The 20602-nt window shown below is 47.8% G+C and overlaps 1 protein-coding gene across 2 annotated transcripts in view; it reads right to left on the bottom strand.

Moving 5' to 3' along the window:
* ldlrad3 (low density lipoprotein receptor class A domain containing 3) overlaps positions 1-20602 on the bottom strand; it is a 209834-nt gene that overhangs the window by 123779 nt on the left and 65453 nt on the right. For both annotated transcript variants that reach the window (XM_086007555.1, XM_086007554.1), the window contains exons 2-3: positions 7392-7538; positions 5221-5346 (exon numbers count right to left, since the gene is read on the bottom strand). In XM_086007555.1, the coding sequence (XP_085863681.1) occupies positions 5221-5346; positions 7392-7538 (273 nt within the window). The remainder of the gene's footprint in view (positions 1-5220; positions 5347-7391; positions 7539-20602) is intronic.

Raw genomic sequence — 20602 nt, forward strand, 5'->3', positions numbered from 1 at the left:
AGCACTAGCAAACACTCCCCCAAGGACATTGGTCCCGGTCCTACCCAGGTGCAAACTGTCCAGTTTGTAGTGGTCCCTCCTCCCCCAGAACCGGTTCCAATGTCCCAGGAATTTGAATCCCTCCCCCTTGCACCATTTTTCTAGCCACATATTCGTCTGAAATATCCTTCTATTTCTACTCTGACTAGCACGTGGCACTGGTAGCAATCCTGAGATTACTACCTTTGAGGTCCTATTTTTTAATTTACCTCCTAACTCCCTATATTCAGCTTTTAGGACCTCATCCCATTTTTTACCTATATCGTTGGTACCTATATGCACCACGGCAACTGGCTGTTCACCCTCCCCCTCCAGAATGCCCTGCAGCCGCCCCGAGACATCCTTGACTCTTGCACCAGGGAGGCAACATACCATCCTGGAGTCTCGTTTGCGGCCGCAGAAACGCCTATCTATTCCCCTTACAATAGAATCCCCTATCACTATAGCTCTCCCACTCTTTTTCCTCCCGTCCTGTGCAGCAGAACCACCCATGGTCCCAGGAAGTTGGCTGCTGCTGCCTTCCTCCGATAAGCCATCTCCCCCAACAATATCCAAAGCGGTATATCTGTTTCAGAGGGGGATGGCCACAAGGGACCCCTGCACTACCTGCCTACGCCTACTACTCTGCCTGGCGGTCACCCATTCCCTTCCTGCCTGTGCAGCCTTTACCTGTGGTGTGACCAACTCCCTAAACGTGCTATCTACAACGTCCTCAGCATCGCGAATGCTCCAGTATGTATCCATTCGCAGCTCCAGCGCCACAATGCGGTCTGCCAGTAGCTGCAGCTGGATACACAGACAAAGAGTCTGCAAAGGGATATAGGCAGGTTAAGTGAGTGGGCAATAAGGTGGCAGATGGTGTATAATGTGGGGAAATATGAGGTTATTCTCTTTGGTAGGAATAATAGAAAAACAGAATATTTTTTAAATGGTGAGAAACTTTCAAATGTTGGTCTTCAGAGAGATTTAGGTGTCACAGAAATCACACAGAAATCACAGATACCCCACAGTGCAGATAGAGGCCATTTCGGCCCATCGAGCCTGCACCGACACATATCCCACCCGATCCCCGTAACCCCTACACCAACACATATCCCACCCTATCTCCGTAACCCCTCGTATTTAGTCCCCCTAACACTAAGGGTCAATTTATCATAGCCAATCAACCTAACCCGCACATCTTTGTCCTTCAAAAAAAGTTCAAAATCATGAGGGGTCTAGACAGAGTAGATAGAGAGAAACTGTTCCCATTGGTGAAAGGGTTGAGAACCAGAGGACACAGAATTAAAGTGATTGGCAGAAGAACCAAAGGCGACTTTGAGGAAAAACTTTTTAATGCAGCGAGTGGTTAGGATCTGGAATGCACTGCCTGAGAAGGTGGTGGAGGCAGGTTCAATAGTAGCTTTCAAAACGGAGTTGAATAAGTACCTGAAGGAAAAAAATTTGCAGGGCTACGGAGAAAGGGCGGGGGAGTGGGACTAGCTGAAGTGCTCTTGCAGTGAGCCGGCACGGACTCAATAGGCCGAATGGCCTCCTTCTGTGCTGTAACCATTCTATGATTCTATTCTATGATATACTTGCCTTAGAGGCGGTGTAACGAAGGTTCACTAGGTTGATTCCTGGGATGAGAGGGTTGTCCTATGATGAGAGATTGAATAGAATGGGCCTATACTCTCTGGAGTTTAGAAGAATGAGAGGTGATCTCATTGAAACATACAAGATTCTAAGGGGGATTGACAGGGTAGATGCTGCGAGATTTTTTCCCCTGGCTTGGGGCAGACTGTCCGGCTGTAGACATCATCAGCTTGGGGCAGACTGTCCTGCTGTAGAGATCATCAGCTTGGGGCAGACTGTCCTGCTGTAGACATCATCAGCTTGGGGCAGACTGTCCGGCTGTAGAGATCATCAGCTTGGGGCAGACTGTGTGGCTGTAGAGACCATCAGCTTGGGGCAGACTGTCCTGCTGTAGAGATCATCAGCTTGGGGCAGACTGTCCTGCTGTAGAGACCATCAGCTTGGGGCAGACTGTCCTGCTGTAGAGATCATCAGCTTGGGGCAGACTGTCCGGCTGTAGAGATCATCAGCTTGGGGCAGACTGTCCTGCTGTAGAGATCATCAGCTTGGGGCAGATTGTCCTGCTGTAGAGATCATCAGCTTGGGGCAGATTGTCCTGCTGTAGACATCATCAGCTTGGGGCAGACTGTCCTGCTGTAGAGATCATCAGCTTGGGGCAGATTGTCCTGCTGTAGACATCATCAGCTTGGGGCAGACTGTCCGGCTGTAGAGATCATCAGCTTGGGGCAGACTGTCCGACTGTAGAGATCATCAGCTTGGGGCAGACTGTCCGGCTGTAGACATCATCAGCTTGGGGCAGACTGTCCGGCTGTAGAGATCATCAGCTTGGGGCAGACTGTCCGGCTGTAGACATCATCAGCTTGGGGCAGACTGTCCGGCTGTAGAGATCATCAGCTTGGGGCAGACTGTCCGGCTGTAGACATCATCAGCTTGGGGCAGACTGTCCTGCTGTAGAGACCATCAGCTTGGGGCAGACTGTCCGGCTGTAGAGATCATCAGCTTGGGGCAGACTGTCCTGCTGTAGAGATCATCAGCTTGGGGCAGATTGTCCTGCTGTAGACATCATCAGCTTGGGGCAGACTGTCCGGCTGTAGAGATCATCAGCTTGGGGCAGACTGTCCGGCTGTAGAGATCATCAGCTTGGGGCAGACTGTCCTGCTGTAGAGATCATTCTTGAAAAGTATGATGAAAAGATTGTTTGGACATCAGGCAAAGTTATCTGAGAGTCAAATGAGTGAGCCAAGTTCCATACCTGGACGTCCCCCTGTCGTTTTATAGGCCACTCTAGTTTCCATGCCTTGCAGCAACTTACAACTATTTTACACGGGATTTACACCAATCCCTACTCCAATGGGTATGCAAATGAGCTGACCAAGGAAACCCTCGTGACCAATGGGTGCAAGTCTTTTTTCATTGGTGTGACAGCAGCCCAATCACTGTGTGGAAATTCATGGCTCATCTTTCCAACAAGATTCCTTGAGAAAATCTTACCCGTTTTCTAATGGGAATTAAAAGTGGAAGCATCTGATTATTGGATGCTGAGCCTCATTCTATAACTGCAAATGGGCCCAGTTCATGTCAGAAAAATATCTAATTTTTAAAGTTTTTATTTTAAGAGCTCATCCTACAACAGAGTTAAATGCATAGAAAGCTCCCCTATGCAATCATCTGAGGAAACTGTTTCCAGTGACAGAAGGGTCGGTAACCAGGGGACACAGATCTAAGGTAATTGCAGAGGGGAGATGTGGAGATATGTTTTATGCAGCGAGTTGTTGTGATCTGGAATGCATTCACTGAAAGGGTGGTGGAAGTAGATTCAACAATAAATTTCAAAGGGGAATTAGATACATAATTGAAGGGAAAATTTGCAGGGCCATGGGAAAAATGCAGGGGAGTGGGGCTAATTGGATAGCACTACCAAAGAACTGGCATAGCCACGATGGGCCGAATGGTCTCCTTCTGTGTGGTATCAGTCTATGATTCTATGTAGCTCCACGAAGCTCTCCTTTGTCTTCTGATTTCACGACTCTCTTCCTCTCTGGTGGGGCTCATTGTGTCTCAGAGTGTGCAGCCTGACATTGCTTCATCAGGCCAGAGCAAACAGTTCACGCCCATGGGGAGTGGGGGTGGGGGGGTGTCAACAGATGGCATCCAGGGGTCGCGGCCTCCAGAGGTCAGGGAGGTTAGAGGCGCACGGATGACTTCACCGCGGTAACATCATAACGGGAAAGTCCTGAAGCTCCTTTTTCATGGAACAAGGGGATTGTATTAACACGGCATTGCTGGAATACTCTATCAAATGGGGCCGCAGACAGATGATTGCAGGCAGTCAAATAAGATTAGATATGGTGATTTTATAGGTTTCACCTTTACCCGGCTGAGCAAACAGCAACGCCCTATGGTTAGTGCAACACAGGCAGTAAGCTGAGTTTTAAGGGTTAAGATAATAGTTGAAGCCATTTGGACTGAGCATCACTGAAGACAGGTTTTCCTGTCTTAACAAGAGTCCTCCTTTGATAGAAATTCCTGTTAACTGTTAGTGCGCGTGCTCTGTTCAAGTGTCCCCCATGCTCCTCAGGGCCTGTTTACAGTTTTCAGAAGGGCTGTCAGGGCGAGGTGCTTAAGCGAGTGGGAGATACTTCTACGGGGAAGCAGATGAACTACCAGTCTATATGAAATGTATTTCTGAGGTAAAATTAAAGTGGCCTGTCTCACCTCTCGTGTCCTATGGATAACTGAGATTCTTCTGTATTTTGTGTCACAACATACTTCGCATCGCAATATGTCATTGTGCCACTTGTGGTGATATCACCATCACTGAAAATGAACCGTACCTCTCCCGGGCTGCTCCCGCCACCGACAATCGCCCTTGGCGTCTTCAGAATGACAAAATGTCATTGGACGAGATGCGTTAACCTTCCTAAACTTTACAAAGTGGTGGTGGTGGGGAGGCGGGGAGGGGCCAAGCAGTCTCTTAAAACGTACGCAGAGCAGAAGAGTGAGCACACGACCAAAGGAAGGATTGAAACTAGAGGAGGATATAAATAATAAAGGGGAATGGTAAGGCAGAGAGCAGTGTCCGGCTACACAGTCTAAAGTAACAGGGCTGTCAACATTGAGGAAACGTTTCGGGTCGCCAACCCTCCAGGATTGGCCTGGAGTCTCCAGGAATTAAAGATTAATCTCCTGGACATTGCGGCGGGCAGAAAATCATAGGGGCAATAAAAAAGTGTGTTTTTTTTACATTTTCTTTGCACACTTTCATTCATTAGTTACAAAATAACAATGCATTGGGAAAAAAAGGCAGTTTGACCGGGTGGGATGGTTGGAGGTGGAAGTTCATGTGATGAAGCCTCCAGGAATAGGTCCAACCTCAATTGGCAACACTAGAAACGTTAGGAATTAGACTTATGATCCCACAAAGAGCGAGGCAGATTACAAACCCATATAAAGAAAAGGTTTTATTTGTGATGAAAAGTTCTAAATAGGTTACATTTTTAAACCAGTGAGTGAAACTAGGTAGGCCTGTTTGAGGCCTGCTAGAGTTATAGCTTCTTTCTTTCTAAGCACATCTACTAATCTTGAAATGACAATAAAAACACTTACTGCAGTTTTCCTCATCGCTACCATCCGGACAATCCTCAAATCCATTACACCGGAAACGCCCAATGATACAATGGACACCGCTGGCACAGGGGAAAAAAGTTGACGCACACTTGGATTTGACTTCTGCTGTGGGAAGGCGAGAAAGATAGATAAGAGAAAATCCAGACAGATAAGAGAAAATCCAGATAAATAAGAGAGAAAATCCAGCGCAAAAGCAAAAAAAACCCCACCAAAGTATCCAACCATTAAAAACAAAGGATCTGAGAGTCTGGAGCCCTCGAGTCTGAACTCCACAGGCCCTGTGAAATCCAAATCAGCTCTGCTCACTGACCCATGACGACAGGAATCACAATCAGCAAAATCAACAGCTGCCATCAGATTAGAAATGCTGCCCCGGCTTGTCGGCGAATAAATCTGCCCGTCCCTTTGCCCTTATTGCCTTTCTCATGAAATGGCCTCTGGGAAAGGGAGGGCTCTGAAGGCCTGGCTTTAACTCCTTACATGCTGAATGCCCTCTCATCTCTGCAGTGTTACAATGATGACCGGCACAGCTTAAGTGTAATTCCAGGACTTGAAGTGGGGGCCTTAGCTCACATTCCAGTGCAGTGGTGAGGGAGTTGGAGTGTGTCGTCTTTCGGATGAGACGTTAAACTGAGGCCCTGTCTGCTCTCTCAGGTGGACGTAAAAGATCCCATGGCACTATTTCAAAGAAGAGCAGGGGAATTCTCCCTGGTGTCCTGGTCAATCTTTATCCTTCAACCAACACCTAAACCAGATTATCTGGCCAGTATCACATTGCTGTTTGTGGAACCTTGCTGTGCGCAAATTGGCAGCCGCATTTCCTACATTACAACAGTGACTGCACTTCAGAAGTACTTCATTGACTGTAAAATGCTTTAGGACACCTTGAGGTCATGAAAAGTGCAATACTAATTCAGTTCATACTTCCTTTCTTTTATCAAAAACATTTAGGGCTGGAGAACAGATGCTCCCATTGCCATGGGTCAGTACCAATGAAGCCTGCTCGGCAGAGTGACAGGGTGTGCATTCAGGCCTGGGACTACATTTCTCAGCTGTTCCCTCAGGGTCAAATACTGGGAGCTTACCCACGGGGTGGTGGTGTGGGGGAGCGGTAATAGAGGCAAGGAGAATTACAAGTCATCTTCTCCTGGTCCTCAGGTCACGCTCATGCACCTCCAGGCTTCCTATCCCCATTCTCAGTCACGGAATGGTGCACAGTGGAAAAAGACCGGAATGGGAACTTTTTTTATGTTTGGGAGGGGGCTGGGGTTTTCAAATCAGAAGATTTTTATATTTTGGTTTCACATATTTTACAGCCATCCCCAGTTGTAACACAGGTGACATCAATCCACCTCAGTAGCTTCTGCACGCTGCTAATAGTTGCTTAATTGGCTAGTCAGTTCTGATTCACAAATGTGAAAATCTCCACTCTACACCCACCCACCATCCCCCCCCCCCCCAGCCCCAGTTGTTGGTAGCGTGCCAGTCCCATGACCATCGGTACACTGTGGTTTCACCAGTGCAGAGGAACCGTCAGCCAGGAGGGGACGTAGGGAAGGGCCAACATGACTGGCTCTTCTTAGCACTTAACTAAAGGTTGCTTTCATAGGACCCAGTTGACAATAAAACCAGAAGGGCTCTTCTGGGCTGGCGGACTTAAAATGTTCCCGAAGATTATCTTCATGTTGTTGGTGGCTGGGCAAGACTCGTACTGTGGAAACCAATTGAGAAAGAAAGAAAGAACGATTTGCATTTACGCAGCACCTTTCTCGACCTCAGGATGTTCCTGAGCACTTTACAGCCAATGAAGTACTTTTGAGGTGTAGTCACTGTTGTAATGTAGGAATATAAAAGCAGATTAAAGGGTATATCCAATACACTTGGATATGTAGGGCCAGGGAAAACCCAGGTACACACAGGTGCTGACTGGGCTTAGTCTTTAAGCAATTCATCACATTTTTCCTGACACTAAAATATTTGGATGTTCAGTAATTTATCGCCAATCTGCTTCCAGCTTTCAATTGATGTGTGACTGATTGCCAGGTCCGTCACAGATGACTGGGCGCCTGAGAGTGAACACGGGTTTTAAATCATCCATGGAAAGATCTGGAACTCGAGCCGTCTAAGATAAACACAGAGCCATCACTCACGGCACGCCTTTTCATCGCTCTTGTCAAAGCAGTCTGGCAGGCCGTCACACTGCCAGGCCCCAGGAATGCACGTGCCGTTGCTGCACATGAAGTTCCCGGGAATGTTGCACTCGTTGGTGAAGTTATTCCCAGGCAGGAGCTGGCTTTCTGTTTAAAAGATAGAACATAGGAGAGAAACCCAGTCAATAAGCAGAATTAGTTAGGCTCCGTCTGTAAAATTATCATGGAATAAGTGCACATGTACACACATGACAGTATATCTGTATGTATGAGCATACAGCTGTGTGCAATAATATTTGTGCATATGCATGTTGTATTTGTATAGGTGTTTATTTCTACCTGTAGCTGTATGTGCGGGTTAGTGTGCATCAGTGACTGTGCGCCTGTTTGTGTGTACCTGTATATATTCTTGGCCATGTGCATATATCTGCGTATGTATGTGTCTGTGTGTGTATGTGTCTGTGTCTGATCTATGTTTTTGTCCGTGTTTATACTCTTGTCTGTGTGCATGTATATGTATGCATGTGTATTTGTGTATATGCATTATTACTGTGTGTACGTATATTTGTGTATGTGTGTGTCTGTATGCATGCTTATCTATGTGTGGATTTTACTGACAGTACTGAATCATGCACAACACCATTAACTTTATGTAACCCTATAGATACTGTCCTGTACATTATAGGTCTATATATTAAACATTTGCAAAATGAAAAAAACATGCATGCATGGCTACATGTCAGACAGGGAGTTACAGTACGCTGTCAGCCCCGTCATGTAAGCCTTCAGGCTCAGTATCAGATACGAGCTGACATCCTCGGCCCTATGTCATGTGGAGTTTTCAAGTAAAACATGGAAACTGCCACATTGAGTAGAATGACTATATCAGCATTTAGAAAAACTGCTTTAAACAGGACTGACTGCCAGGGTAGATTCTGAATTCTAGCAGTTTCCTGTAAGTATACTTGAAGCAATAATTTCACTGAGAAGGAGAGATTTCAGGTAAATCAGGGAAACTGCAAGTGCATCAGCCAATTGAATTACTGAATTGTTATTCCCCGATGATCTGAGTTCGCTGTTTCAGTCTAAGGTTTCTGCAGCTCACGCTGGCTCTGGTTGTAGGACCCATACGTTGGTAAATGGTTCTTGGAGATGAGCTAGAAATGCAATAATCCTCACCTTTACTCTGCACTGGTTGAGTAAGCTACAGCATGAATTGGACATGTCCATCACCCTAGTGCTGTCAGCGGTAGTAAACCTGCTGACATTCATTTTCTTTCTACTGGGAGCCAGTAGAATAAGTTAGAGTGGATTTGTTTTTTTTTATTCGTTTATTACCCTTGAGAAGGTTGGGCGAGCTGCCTTCTTGAACCACTGCAGTCCGTGTGGTGAAGGCACTCCCACAGTGCTGTTAGGGAGGGAGCCAGTGACGATGAAGGATCGGCGATATACTAAGTCAGGATGGTGTGTGACTTGGAGGTGGTGGTGTTCCAATGCGCCTGCTGCCCTTGTCCTTCTAGGTGGAAGAGGTCACGGGTTTGGGAGGTGCTGCCGAAGAAGCCTTGGTGAGTTGCTGCAGTGCATCTTGTAGATGGTACACACTGCAGCCACGGTACGCTGGTGGTGGGAGTGAATGTTTAAGGTGGTGGATGGGGTGCCAATAAAACGGGCTGCTTTGTCCTGGATGGTTGAGGTACTTTTAAACCCAGTATTTGTATCAAGTAGGTTATTATGTTTCTTTCACCTTAAATTTAAGCGCATCCAAAACTTTGCTGCCCGTTTCCTAACTCATACCAGTCCCATTCACCATCACCTCTGTGCTCGCTGACCTACAATGGCTCCCGGTCCGGCAATGCCTTGAGTTTAAAATTCTCATCCTTTTTATTAAATCCCTCCATGGCCTTGCCCCTCCCTATCTCTGTAAGCTCCTCCAGCCCCACAACTCACTGAGATCTCTGTGCTCCTCCAATTTTAATCGCTCCACCATTGCCGGCTGTGCCTGCAGCTGCCTAGGCCCTAAGCTCTGGAATTCCCTCCCTAAACCTCTCCGCCTCTCTTTCCTCCTTTAAGGCACTCCTTAAAACCTACCTCTTTGACCAAGCTTTTGGTCATCTTTCCTAATGTGGCTCGATGTTAAATTTTGTTTGATACCGCTCCTGTGAAGTGCCTTCGGACCAATATTCCCTGTAAGCTGCGATTTTTTCTGAGCGGCCTATTTCTTAAAGTACACGGTCCTTTTAAATTTGCGGGCACGCGTGGTATTTACAATGGACAAGCTGGTGAACAGCCCGCGCAGGACCTCTCCCATTGCTGCGCAGCTTCGAGGAAACATTTCTTGGGACGTTTCAGTATGTGAGAGGTGCTATATAAATACAAGTTGTTATTGTTAGGTACCCCACATCAAACTGTTGAGAGTCACACCACTGAATTATTAACCTGCCTTTTCTCTTTCCAGATGCTGACTGACCAGTTGTGTATTTCCAGCATATTTCTGTTTTCATTTCATATTGCAAACATTTGCAGCTTTTCCTTTTCCAAAACAAAAAGATACATTCCAAAGTCCTTGAGGTTCCCTGTCATGACATTTAACTTGGAGCAGTGTCTGTAATGAAGTTGGGTGTTCAGAGTATTTGCTCCTCAACACCCGGGAAGGCAGAAAGGCATTGAATAACTTGGATACACGACAATATATGCTTTTGATTCTGAACGGACATAACGGAATATCAAAACGGTGTCGTTCACAATGAAGTATTTTGGAACTGTAGTCACTGTTGTAATCAAGAATTGGGATTAGAAGGAATTTGCTTTTCCTGGAGTTGTGGAAATGGGGATTAGACTCCCAGCTAAACCTCTCAGGGCTATCAAAACATATACATCTCTGCAAGTAGCAGTGACTCCCAACTTACAGTACTTTATCCAGACTCAAATGTCATGATCATTCCATTTCCATGTTTTTCAATGTGGACTTTGTCAGACACAGTGCAAAATCACAGCACCAACTGAACCTGAAAGGTCATTGGAGCAATCAAGGCCATTTTGACAGTTTTTACTGGGAATAGCATGTTCACAGATAATCATGGGGTATAACACTCCATAATGATGTGGACGATCCTGTCACCCCTTTAAGCTGTGCATCTCTCCAAAACTTCAACTCAGCTTGAGATCAGCAACTCATCTCATGGGTCCATAACTGTGGCCTTGAATCCTCAAGGGCTTCCATTATCTGATGCCCCCACATGTTCTGCCAACGTATCACAATACTGTATCAGCACAAGGGCTTTCATGTATAACTTGTCTCCTCCAAAACCAGGTGCAAAAAAAAAAAAATAACAAACAGAACGAGCTATCCTCTACCAGGAGTGTGTCTCACTATGTGTATAATATACAGCTGAAAGTGAAACACATGGGACGTACAGTGATGACAACATCTGTTGATGGAAATACAGCCTCAGGCCTCCTCAAACATTGTCTCCCATTACGCCCCAGAATCAAGTGAGCTGTATATCACACACCTGGGTAATAGAAACAGGCATCAGGCTGTTGAAGGACTCTGGTTGCCAATTATATTGGGGAATTGAAAATTCTATCAATTAGGAGGAAAATGAATAGATTATTCAGCTCCTGTACAAATGATAGATTGTTGGTAACTACACATCCACTGTCACAGAAAGGGTGGCCCCGATTACTCTAAGAAGCAACCCCACTCCCCTCATCTACTCCAATTTACAGATCTCAGCCCTCATTTACTCTAATGACTGAACTCAATCATTATCGACTCAAATTACCATCCCTGCTTGCCCCATCTATTCTAATTACAGACCCAGCTCCTCCATCTATTCTAATTACAGTCCCAGCTCCTCCATCTATTCTAATTACAGTCCCAGCTCCTCCATCTATTCTAATTACAGACCCAGCTCCTCCATCTATTCTAATTACAGACCCAGCTCCTCCATCTATTCTAATTACATTCCCAGCTCCTCCACCTATTCTAATTACAGTCCCAGCTCCTCCATCTATTCTAATTACAGACCCAGCTCCTCCATCTATTCTAATTACATTCCCAGCTCCTCCATCTATTCTAATTACAGTCCCAGCTCCTCCATCTATTCTAATTACAGTCCCAGCTCCTCCATCTATTCTAATTACATTCCCAGCTCCTCCATTTATTGATTACTGACCCAGCTCCTCCATCTATTCTAATTACATTCCCAGCTCCTCCATCTATTCTAATTACAGTCCCAGCTCCTCCATCTATTCTAATTACAGTCCCAGCTCCTCCATCTATTCTAATTACATTCCCAGCTCCTCCATCTATTCTAATTACATTCCCAGCTCCTCCATTTATTCTAATTACAGTCTCAGCTCCTCCATCTATTCTAATTACAGTCCCAGCTCCTCCATCTATTCTAATTACAGACCCAGCTCCTCCACCTATTCTAATTACAGTCCCAGCTCCTCCATCTATTCTAATTACAGTCCCAGCTCCTCCATCTATTCTAATTACAGACCCAGCTCCTCCACCTATTCTAATTACAGTCCCAGCTCCTCCATCTATTCTAATTACAGACCCAGCTTCTCCATCTATTCTAATTACAGACCCAGCTCCTCCATCTATTCTAATTACAGTCCCAGCTCCTCAATCTATTCTAATTACAGACCCAGCTCCTCCATCTATTCTAATTACATTCCCAGCTCCTCCATCTATTCTAATTACAGTCCCAGCTCCTCCATCTATTCTAATTACAGTCCCAGCTCCTCCATCTATTCTAATTACATTCCCAGCTCCTCCATCTATTCTAATTACATTCCCAGCTCCTCCATTTATTGATTACTGACCCAGCTCCTCCATCTATTCTAATTACATTCCCAGCTCCTCCATCTATTCTAATTACATTCCCAGCTCCTCCATTTATTGATTACTGACCCAGCTCCTCCATCTATTCTAATTACATTCCCAGCTCCTCCATCTATTCTAATTACAGTCCCAGCTCCTCCATCTATTCTAATTACAGTCCCAGCTCCTCCATCTATTCTAATTACATTCCCAGCTCCTCCATCTATTCTAATTACATTCCCAGCTCCTCCATTTATTCTAATTACAGTCTCAGCTCCTCCATCTATTCTAATTACAGTCCCAGCTCCTCCATCTATTCTAATTACAGACCCAGCTCCTCCACCTATTCTAATTACAGACCCAGCTCCTCCATCTATTCTAATTACAGACCCAGCTCCTCCATCTGTTCTAATTACAGACCCAGCTCCTCCACCTATTCTAATTACAGTCCCAGCTCCTCCATCTATTCTAATTACAGACCCAGCTCCTCCACCTATTCTAATTACAGTCCCAGCTCCTCCATCTATTCTAATTACAGACCCAGCTCCTCCATCTATTCTAATTACAGTCCCAGCTCCTCCATCTATTCTAATTACAGACCCAGCTCCTCCATCTATTCTAATTACAGTCCCAGCTCCTCAATCTATTCTAATTACAGACCCAGCTCCTCCATCTATTCCAATTACATTCCCAGCTCCTCCATCTATTCTAATTACAGTCCCAGCTCCTCCATCTATTCTAATTACAGTCCCAGCTCCTCCATCTATTCTAATTACATTCCCAGCTCCTCCATCTATTCTAATTACATTCCCAGCTCCTCCATTTATTGATTACTGACCCAGCTCCTCCATCTATTCTAATTACATTCCCAGCTCCTCCATCTATTCTAATTACAGTCCCAGCTCCTCCATCTATTCTAATTACAGTCCCAGCTCCTCCATCTATTCTAATTACATTCCCAGCTCCTCCATCTATTCTAATTACATTCCCAGCTCCTCCATTTATTCTAATTACAGTCTCAGCTCCTCCATCTATTCTAATTACAGTCCCAGCTCCTCCATCTATTCTAATTACAGACCCAGCTCCTCCACCTATTCTAATTACAGACCCAGCTCCTCCATCTATTCTAATTACAGACCCAGCTCCTCCATCTATTCTAATTACAGACCCAGCTCCTCCACCTATTCTAATTACAGTCCCAGCTCCTCCATCTATTCTAATTACAGTCCCAGCTCCTCCATCTATTCTAATTACAGACCCAGCTCCTCCACCTATTCTAATTACAGACCCAGCTCCTCCATCTATTCTAATTACAGACCCAGCTCCTCCACCTATTCTAATTACAGACCCAGCTCCTCCACCTATTCTAATTACAGTCCCAGCTCCTCCATCTATTCTAATTACAGTCCCAGCTCCTCCATCTATTCTAATTACAGTCCCAGCTCCTCCATCTATTCTAATTACAGACCCAGCTCCTCCATCTATTCTAATTACAGTCCCAGCTCCTCCATCTATTCTAATTACAGTCCCAGCTCCTCCATCTATTCTAATTACAGACCCAGCTCCTCCATCTATTCTAATTACAGACCCAGCTCCTACATCTATTCTAATTACAGATCCAGCTCCTCCATCTATTCTAATTACAGTCCCAGCTCCTCCATCTATTCTAATTACAGATCCAGCTCCTCCATCTATTCTAATTACAGACCCAGCTCCTCCATCTATTCTAATTACAGTCCCAGCTCCTCCATCTATTCTAATTACAGACCCAGCTCCTCCATCTATTCTAATTACAGTCCCAGCTCCTCAATCTATTCTAATTACAGACCCAGCTCCTCCATCTATTCTAATTACATTCCCAGCTCCTCCATCTATTCTAATTACAGTCCCAGCTCCTCCATCTATTCTAATTACAGTCCCAGCTCCTCCATCTATTCTAATTACATTCCCAGCTCCTCCATCTATTCTAATTACATTCCCAGCTCCTCCATTTATTGATTACTGACCCAGCTCCTCCATCTATTCTAATTACATTCCCAGCTCCTCCATCTATTCTAATTACAGTCCCAGCTCCTCCATCTATTCTAATTACAGTCCCAGCTCCTCCATCTATTCTAATTACATTCCCAGCTCCTCCATCTATTCTAATTACATTCCCAGCTCCTCCATTTATTCTAATTACAGTCTCAGCTCCTCCATCTCTTCTAATTACAGTCCCAGCTCCTCCATCTATTCTAATTACAGACCCAGCTCCTCCACCTATTCTAATTACAGACCCAGCTCCTCCATCTATTCTAATTACAGACCCAGCTCCTCCACCTATTCTAATTACAGTCCCAGCTCCTCCATCTATTCTAATTACAGACCCAGCTCCTCCACCTATTCTAATTACAGTCCCAGCTCCTCCATCTATTCTAATTACAGACCCAGCTCCTCCATCTATTCTAATTACAGTCCCAGCTCCTCCATCTATTCTAATTACAGACCCAGCTCCTCCACCTTGTGGTAAACCACGTTCACTATCGTATCACTGTTAGTAGTTAGCACTGTTCACCACTGTTCGTTATAACTGTATCACTGACCACTATTGTATCACGGTACGAGGTCGGCTCTTGCCACACTGCTATACCTGGGATGACCACTGCCGACTCCGCCTTGGCTCCACCCACCAGGCCAGGTATAAAGGTGAGCGACTGACTGGTATTCCTCCTGCTTGGATCGGATCACCCACGAGAGTGGGCTCTGTTATTTAGTCAATAAAAACCTTTAGTCACCTTCGTAACTCTTCGCCTTTTATTGGAGGAATTGATAGGTATATCAATTTTATTGACTAAATTTAATGATGTCCGACAACGAGTCACAACCGGCGGAGGAGCCACCAGCGCAGCTCCCAGGAGCACAGCCACACCAGCCAGCTTGGCTGCGAGCCCTCAGACCGCCGTACCTGGACCTGAACCCACGAGCAGCAAACTCAGCCGCAGACTTTAAACACTGGCTGGTCTGCTTCGAATCATACCTGAGAGAATCCAGCGTCCCTCAGGCATCCAAACTAAGTGTCCTGCAGGCGCAACTGAGCCCGAGAGTATACACTCTCATCGAGGACATGACTACCTACGAGACCGCCATCAACCTGCTGAAACAGAAGTACCGGACCCCGGTAAACTACATGTACGCTAGGCACCTCCTAATATCACGGCCGCAACAGCCAGGAGAATCAGTAGCCGAATTCTCACAGGCGCTATATGCACTCGCCAGGAACTGTGACTTTAAATCGGTGTCGGCAGCCGAAAATACTGAAGATAATATCCGCGACGCATTCCTGAAAGGCCTACGGTCCGAGTACTCACGGCAAAGACTGCTGGAAGCTAAAGACCTCAGCATGGAAAAAGCTGAAGCCCTCGCTATCTCCCTGGAAGTGGCCCACCAAGATCAGGAAGCATTCACCAGGTACTGCTCGCGACCCTGGGACTCGGGCCCGACCCCTACCACAGCACCCTTCCCAGCGCCGCCCCCGGGACCTACCTCTGCGTCGGCGTCCCGGATCCGACCGGCCCCGCCACCCCCGGCACCGGCCCCGACATCGGGCATCCGCGATCGGGCCGCCGGCTGTTTTTTTTGTGGCCAGGAGAAGCACCCGAGGTCGCGCTGCCCAGCCAAGAACTCCATATGCAGAACCTGCCTGAAGAAAGGCCACTTCTCCAAGGCCTGCAGGAGCGGATCCTCAGAGGCCAGCAGTGCCGCATGCGAACTATGGGGGCGGCCATCTTCGTTTAGGGCAACTGAGGCCAGCATCCCCACACATGAGTCATGGGGGCGGCCATCTTTGTTTAGGGCAACTGAGGCCAGCATCCCCACACATGAGTCATGGGGGCGGCCATCTTTGATTAAGGCAACCGACCCCAATAGTGCCTCATGTGAGCTACGGGGGCAGCCATCTTCTCCGTCATTTTGCCCTACCTCGTGGGAGACGCCATTTTACTCACCACGCCCGACCGCCTCGCCCGCAGATGACAACGACTCGCTCAGCTACACACTAGCTTCCGTCACCCTGGACCAAGCCCGCCCGCACCATCTGTCCAAGTCAATGATGGACATCAAAGTGAACGGCCACGCCACGACCTGCCTGTTCGACAGCGGAAGCACGGAGAGCTTCATCCACCCAGACACGGTGAGCCACTACTCCCTCTCTGTCCTACCAACGCGCAGCCGAATCTCGATGGCATCGAGGTCCCACGCCACGGACATCAGCGGCTACTGTGTCGTGACCCTGTCGGTTAAGGGCACGGAGTATAAAAACTTTAAACTCCTCGTCCTCCCCCATCTCTGCGCTGCTGTCCTACTAGGGCTGGACTTCCAATCCCACCTCCAAAGCGTAACCCTAGCATACGGTGGACCCCTCCCCCCACTCACAGTCAACAACCAGCAAACGTTAAACCGCCCACCGCGTAACACCTGCAGCCTCTCCACCCTCAAGGTCCCGCCACCCTCTCTGTTTGCTAACCTTACCCCTGACTGCAAACCCGTCGCTACCAAGAGCAGGCGGTATAGCGCCGGGGACAGAGCCTTCATTAGCTCTGAGGTGCGGCGCCTCCTGAAAGAGGGCATTATCGAGGGGAGCAGCAGCCCCTGGCGTGCCCAGGTCGTAGTCGTAAAGACCGGCGATAAAAACCGCCTGGTCATCGACTACAGCCAGACCATAAACAGATATACCCAGCTGGACGCATACCCCCTCCCCCGCATATCTGACATGGTCAATCAGATTGCACAGTATAAAGTTTCCTCGACCATCGACCTGAAGTCGGCCTACCACCAACTCCCTATCCACCCTGAGGACCGCAAGTATACTGCCTTCGAGGCGAATGGGCGCCTATACCACTTCCTTAGGGTCCCCTTCGGTGTCACTAATGGGGTCTCGGTCTTCCAAAGGGAGATGGACCAGATGGTTGACCAGAACGAACTGCAGGCTACATTCCCCTACCTAGATAACGTCACTATCTGCGGCCGCGACCGGCAGGAACATGACGCGAATCTGGAGAAATTCCTCCGTACGGCCCAACGGCTGAACCTCACCTACAATAAGGAGAAATGCGTGTTTAACACCACGCGCCTTGCCATCCTCGGCTGCGTAGTGGAGAACGGAATCATCGGCCCCGACCCAGAAAGAATGCGCCCCCTCATGGAGCTACCCCTCCCCCACTGCCCTAAAGCACTTAGGAGAACCCTGGGGCTTTTCGCCTACTATGCCCAATGGGTACCCAATTACGCGGACAAAGCCAGACCCCTCCTGAAAGCCACTTCCTTCCCCCTCACGGAGGAGGCGTGCGCGGCCTTCTCCCTCATTAAGGGAGACATAGCCAAGGCCACGATGCACGCAGTGGACGAGTCCATCCCCTTCCAGGTGGAGAGCGACGCATCCGACTTCGCCTTAGCCGCCACCCTAAACCAGGAGGGGAGGCCAGTGGCCTTCTTCTCAAGGACCCTACAGGGCCCCGAGATCCGACATTCGTCGGTCGAGAAAGAGGCCCAGGCGATCGTGGAGGCAGTACGGCGCTGGAGGCACTACCTGGCAGGCAAACGATTTACCCTCCTCACCGACCAGCGTTCGGTGGCTTTCATGTTTAATAACAAGCTGAAGGGCAAAATCAAGAATGACAAGATTTTGAGATGGAGAATCGAGCTCTCCACCTACGATTATGAGATCTTGTACCGGCCAGGCAAGCTGAACGAATCCCCTGATGCCCTTTCACGAATGACATGCGCCAGCGCGCATATCGATAGGCTTCAGACCCTCCACGACCAGCTCTGCCACCCCGGAGTCACCAGACTCTACCATTTCATTAAGGCCCGCAACCTGACCTACTCCATCGAGGAGGTCAGGACCATGACCAGGAACTGCCAGACCTGTGCGGAGTGCAAACCGCACTTCTATAGGCCGGACCGAGCAAGCCTGATCAAGGCCACCCGCCCCTTCGAGCGCCTGAGCATCGACTTTAAGGGGCCCCTCCCGTCCTCTGACCGTAATGTGTACTTCCTCAACATCGTTGATGAGTACTCCCGTTTCCCCTTTGCCTTCCCCTGCCCCGACATGACCAGTAGCACGGTCATTAAGTGCCTGAATGCCCTCTTCGCCTTGTTCGGGTTCCCGAACTATATACACAGCGACCGGGGCTCCTCCTTCATGAGCGAGGAACTCCGGCAATTCCTCCTAGAGAGAGGTATTGCAGCAAGCAGGACCACCAGCTACAACCCCAGAGGTAACGGTCAGGTGGAAAGAGAGAACGCGACGGTATGGAAGGCCGTCCTCTTAGCCTTAAAGTCTAAGGGCCTCCCAACCTCCCGCTGGCAAGAAGTCCTCCCGACAGCGCTGCACTCCATCCGGTCATTACTTTGCACGGCCACTAACACCACCCCCCATGAACGAATGTTCGTTTTCCCCAGGAAGTCGACTACGGGAACCACTCTACCAACCTGGCTGACCGCCCCGGGGCCGGTCTGGCTGCGGAAACACGTGAGGGCCCATAAAACGGACCCCCTGGTCGAGAGGGTGAACCTCCTGCACGCCAACCCCCAGTACGCCTACGTGGCGTACCCAGACGGGCGGGAGGACACTGTCTCCCTACGAGACCTCGCACCCTCAGCCGATCCGGAAACACCGCCACCACCCCCCCCAACCCCAGCCCAGGTAGACGGCATGCCGGAACCCCACGAGCCCTTGCCGACCACGCAAACACCAGCATCAACACCGGATAAGGCACCAGCACCGGATAAGGCAACACCACCGCTGCGGCGATCGGAGAGGCTTACGAAGCCTCCGGACAGACTGACCTACCAGAATTGGAAGTACACTTCACCCCGCCGGACTTAATTCTAAACAAGGGGTGAATGTGGTAAACCACGTTCACTATCGTATCACTGTTAGTAGTTAGCACTGTTCACCACTGTTCGTTATAACTGTATCACTGACCACTATTGTATCACGGTACGAGGTCGCCTCTTGCCACACTGCTATACCTGGGATGACCACTGCCGACTCCGCCTTGGCTCCACCCACCAGGCCAGGTATAAAGGTGAGCGACTGACTGGTATTCCTCCTGCTTGGATCGGATCACCCACGAGAGTGGGCTCTGTTATTTAGTCAATAAAAACCTTTAGTCACCTTCGTAACTCTTCGCCTTTTATTGGAGGAATTGATAGGTATATCACACCTATTCTAATTACAGACCCAGCTCCTCCACCTATTCTAATTACAGTCCCAGCTCCTCCATCTATTCTAATTACAGTCCCAGCTCCTCCATCTATTCTAATTACAGTCCCAGCTCCTCCATCTATTCTAATTACAGACCCAGCTCCTCCATCTATTCTAATTACAGTCCCAGCTCCTCCATCTATTCTAATTACAGTCCCAGCTCCTCCATCTATTCTAATTACAGACCCAGCTCCTCCATCCATTCTAATTACAGACCCAGCTCCTACATCTATTCTAATTACAGATCCAGCTCCTCCATCTATTCTAATTAAAGTCCCAGCTCCTCCATCTATTCTAATTACAGATCCAGCTCCTCCATCTATTCTAATTACAGTCCCAGCTCCTCCATCTATTCTAATTACAGTCCCAGCTCCTCCATCTATTCTAATTACAGATCCAGCTCCTCCATCTATTCTAATTACAGACCCGGCTCCTCCATCTATTCTAATTACAGTCCCAGCTCCTCCATCTATTCTAATTACAGTCCCGGCTCCTCCATCTATTCTAATTACAGACCCAGCTCCTCCATCTATTCTAATTACAGTCCCAGCTCCTCCATCTATTCTAATTACAGTCCCAGCTCCTCCATCTATTCTAATTACAGTCCCAGCTCCTCCATCTATTCTAATTACAGTCCCAGCTCCTCCATCTATTCTAATTACAGACCCAGCTCCTCCATCTATTCTAATTACAGTCCCAGCTCCTCCATCTATTCTAATTACAGACCCAGCTCCTCCATCTATTTTAATTACAGACCCAGCTCCTCCATCTATTCTGATTACAGTCCCAGCTCCTCCATCTATTCTAATTACAGACCCAGCTCCTCCATCTATTCTAATTACAGTCCCAGCTCCTCCATCTATTCTAATTACAGTCCCAGCTCCTCCATCTATTCTAATTACAGTCCCAGCTCCTCCATCTATTCTAATTACAGTCCCAGCTCTTCCATCTATTCTAATTACAGACACAGCTCCTCCATCTATTCTAATTACAGATCCAGCTCCTCCATCTATTCTAATTACAGTCCCAGCTCCTCCATCTATTCTAATTACAGTCCCAGCTCTTCCATCTATTCTGATTACAGTCCCAGCTCCTCCGTCTATTCGAATTACAGATCCAGCTCCTCCATCT

This window comes from Somniosus microcephalus, chromosome 15 (assembly GCF_052327205.1).
Source record: "Somniosus microcephalus isolate GS21.2 chromosome 15, FLI_Smic_1.0, whole genome shotgun sequence".
NCBI lineage: Eukaryota > Metazoa > Chordata > Chondrichthyes > Squaliformes > Somniosidae > Somniosus > Somniosus microcephalus.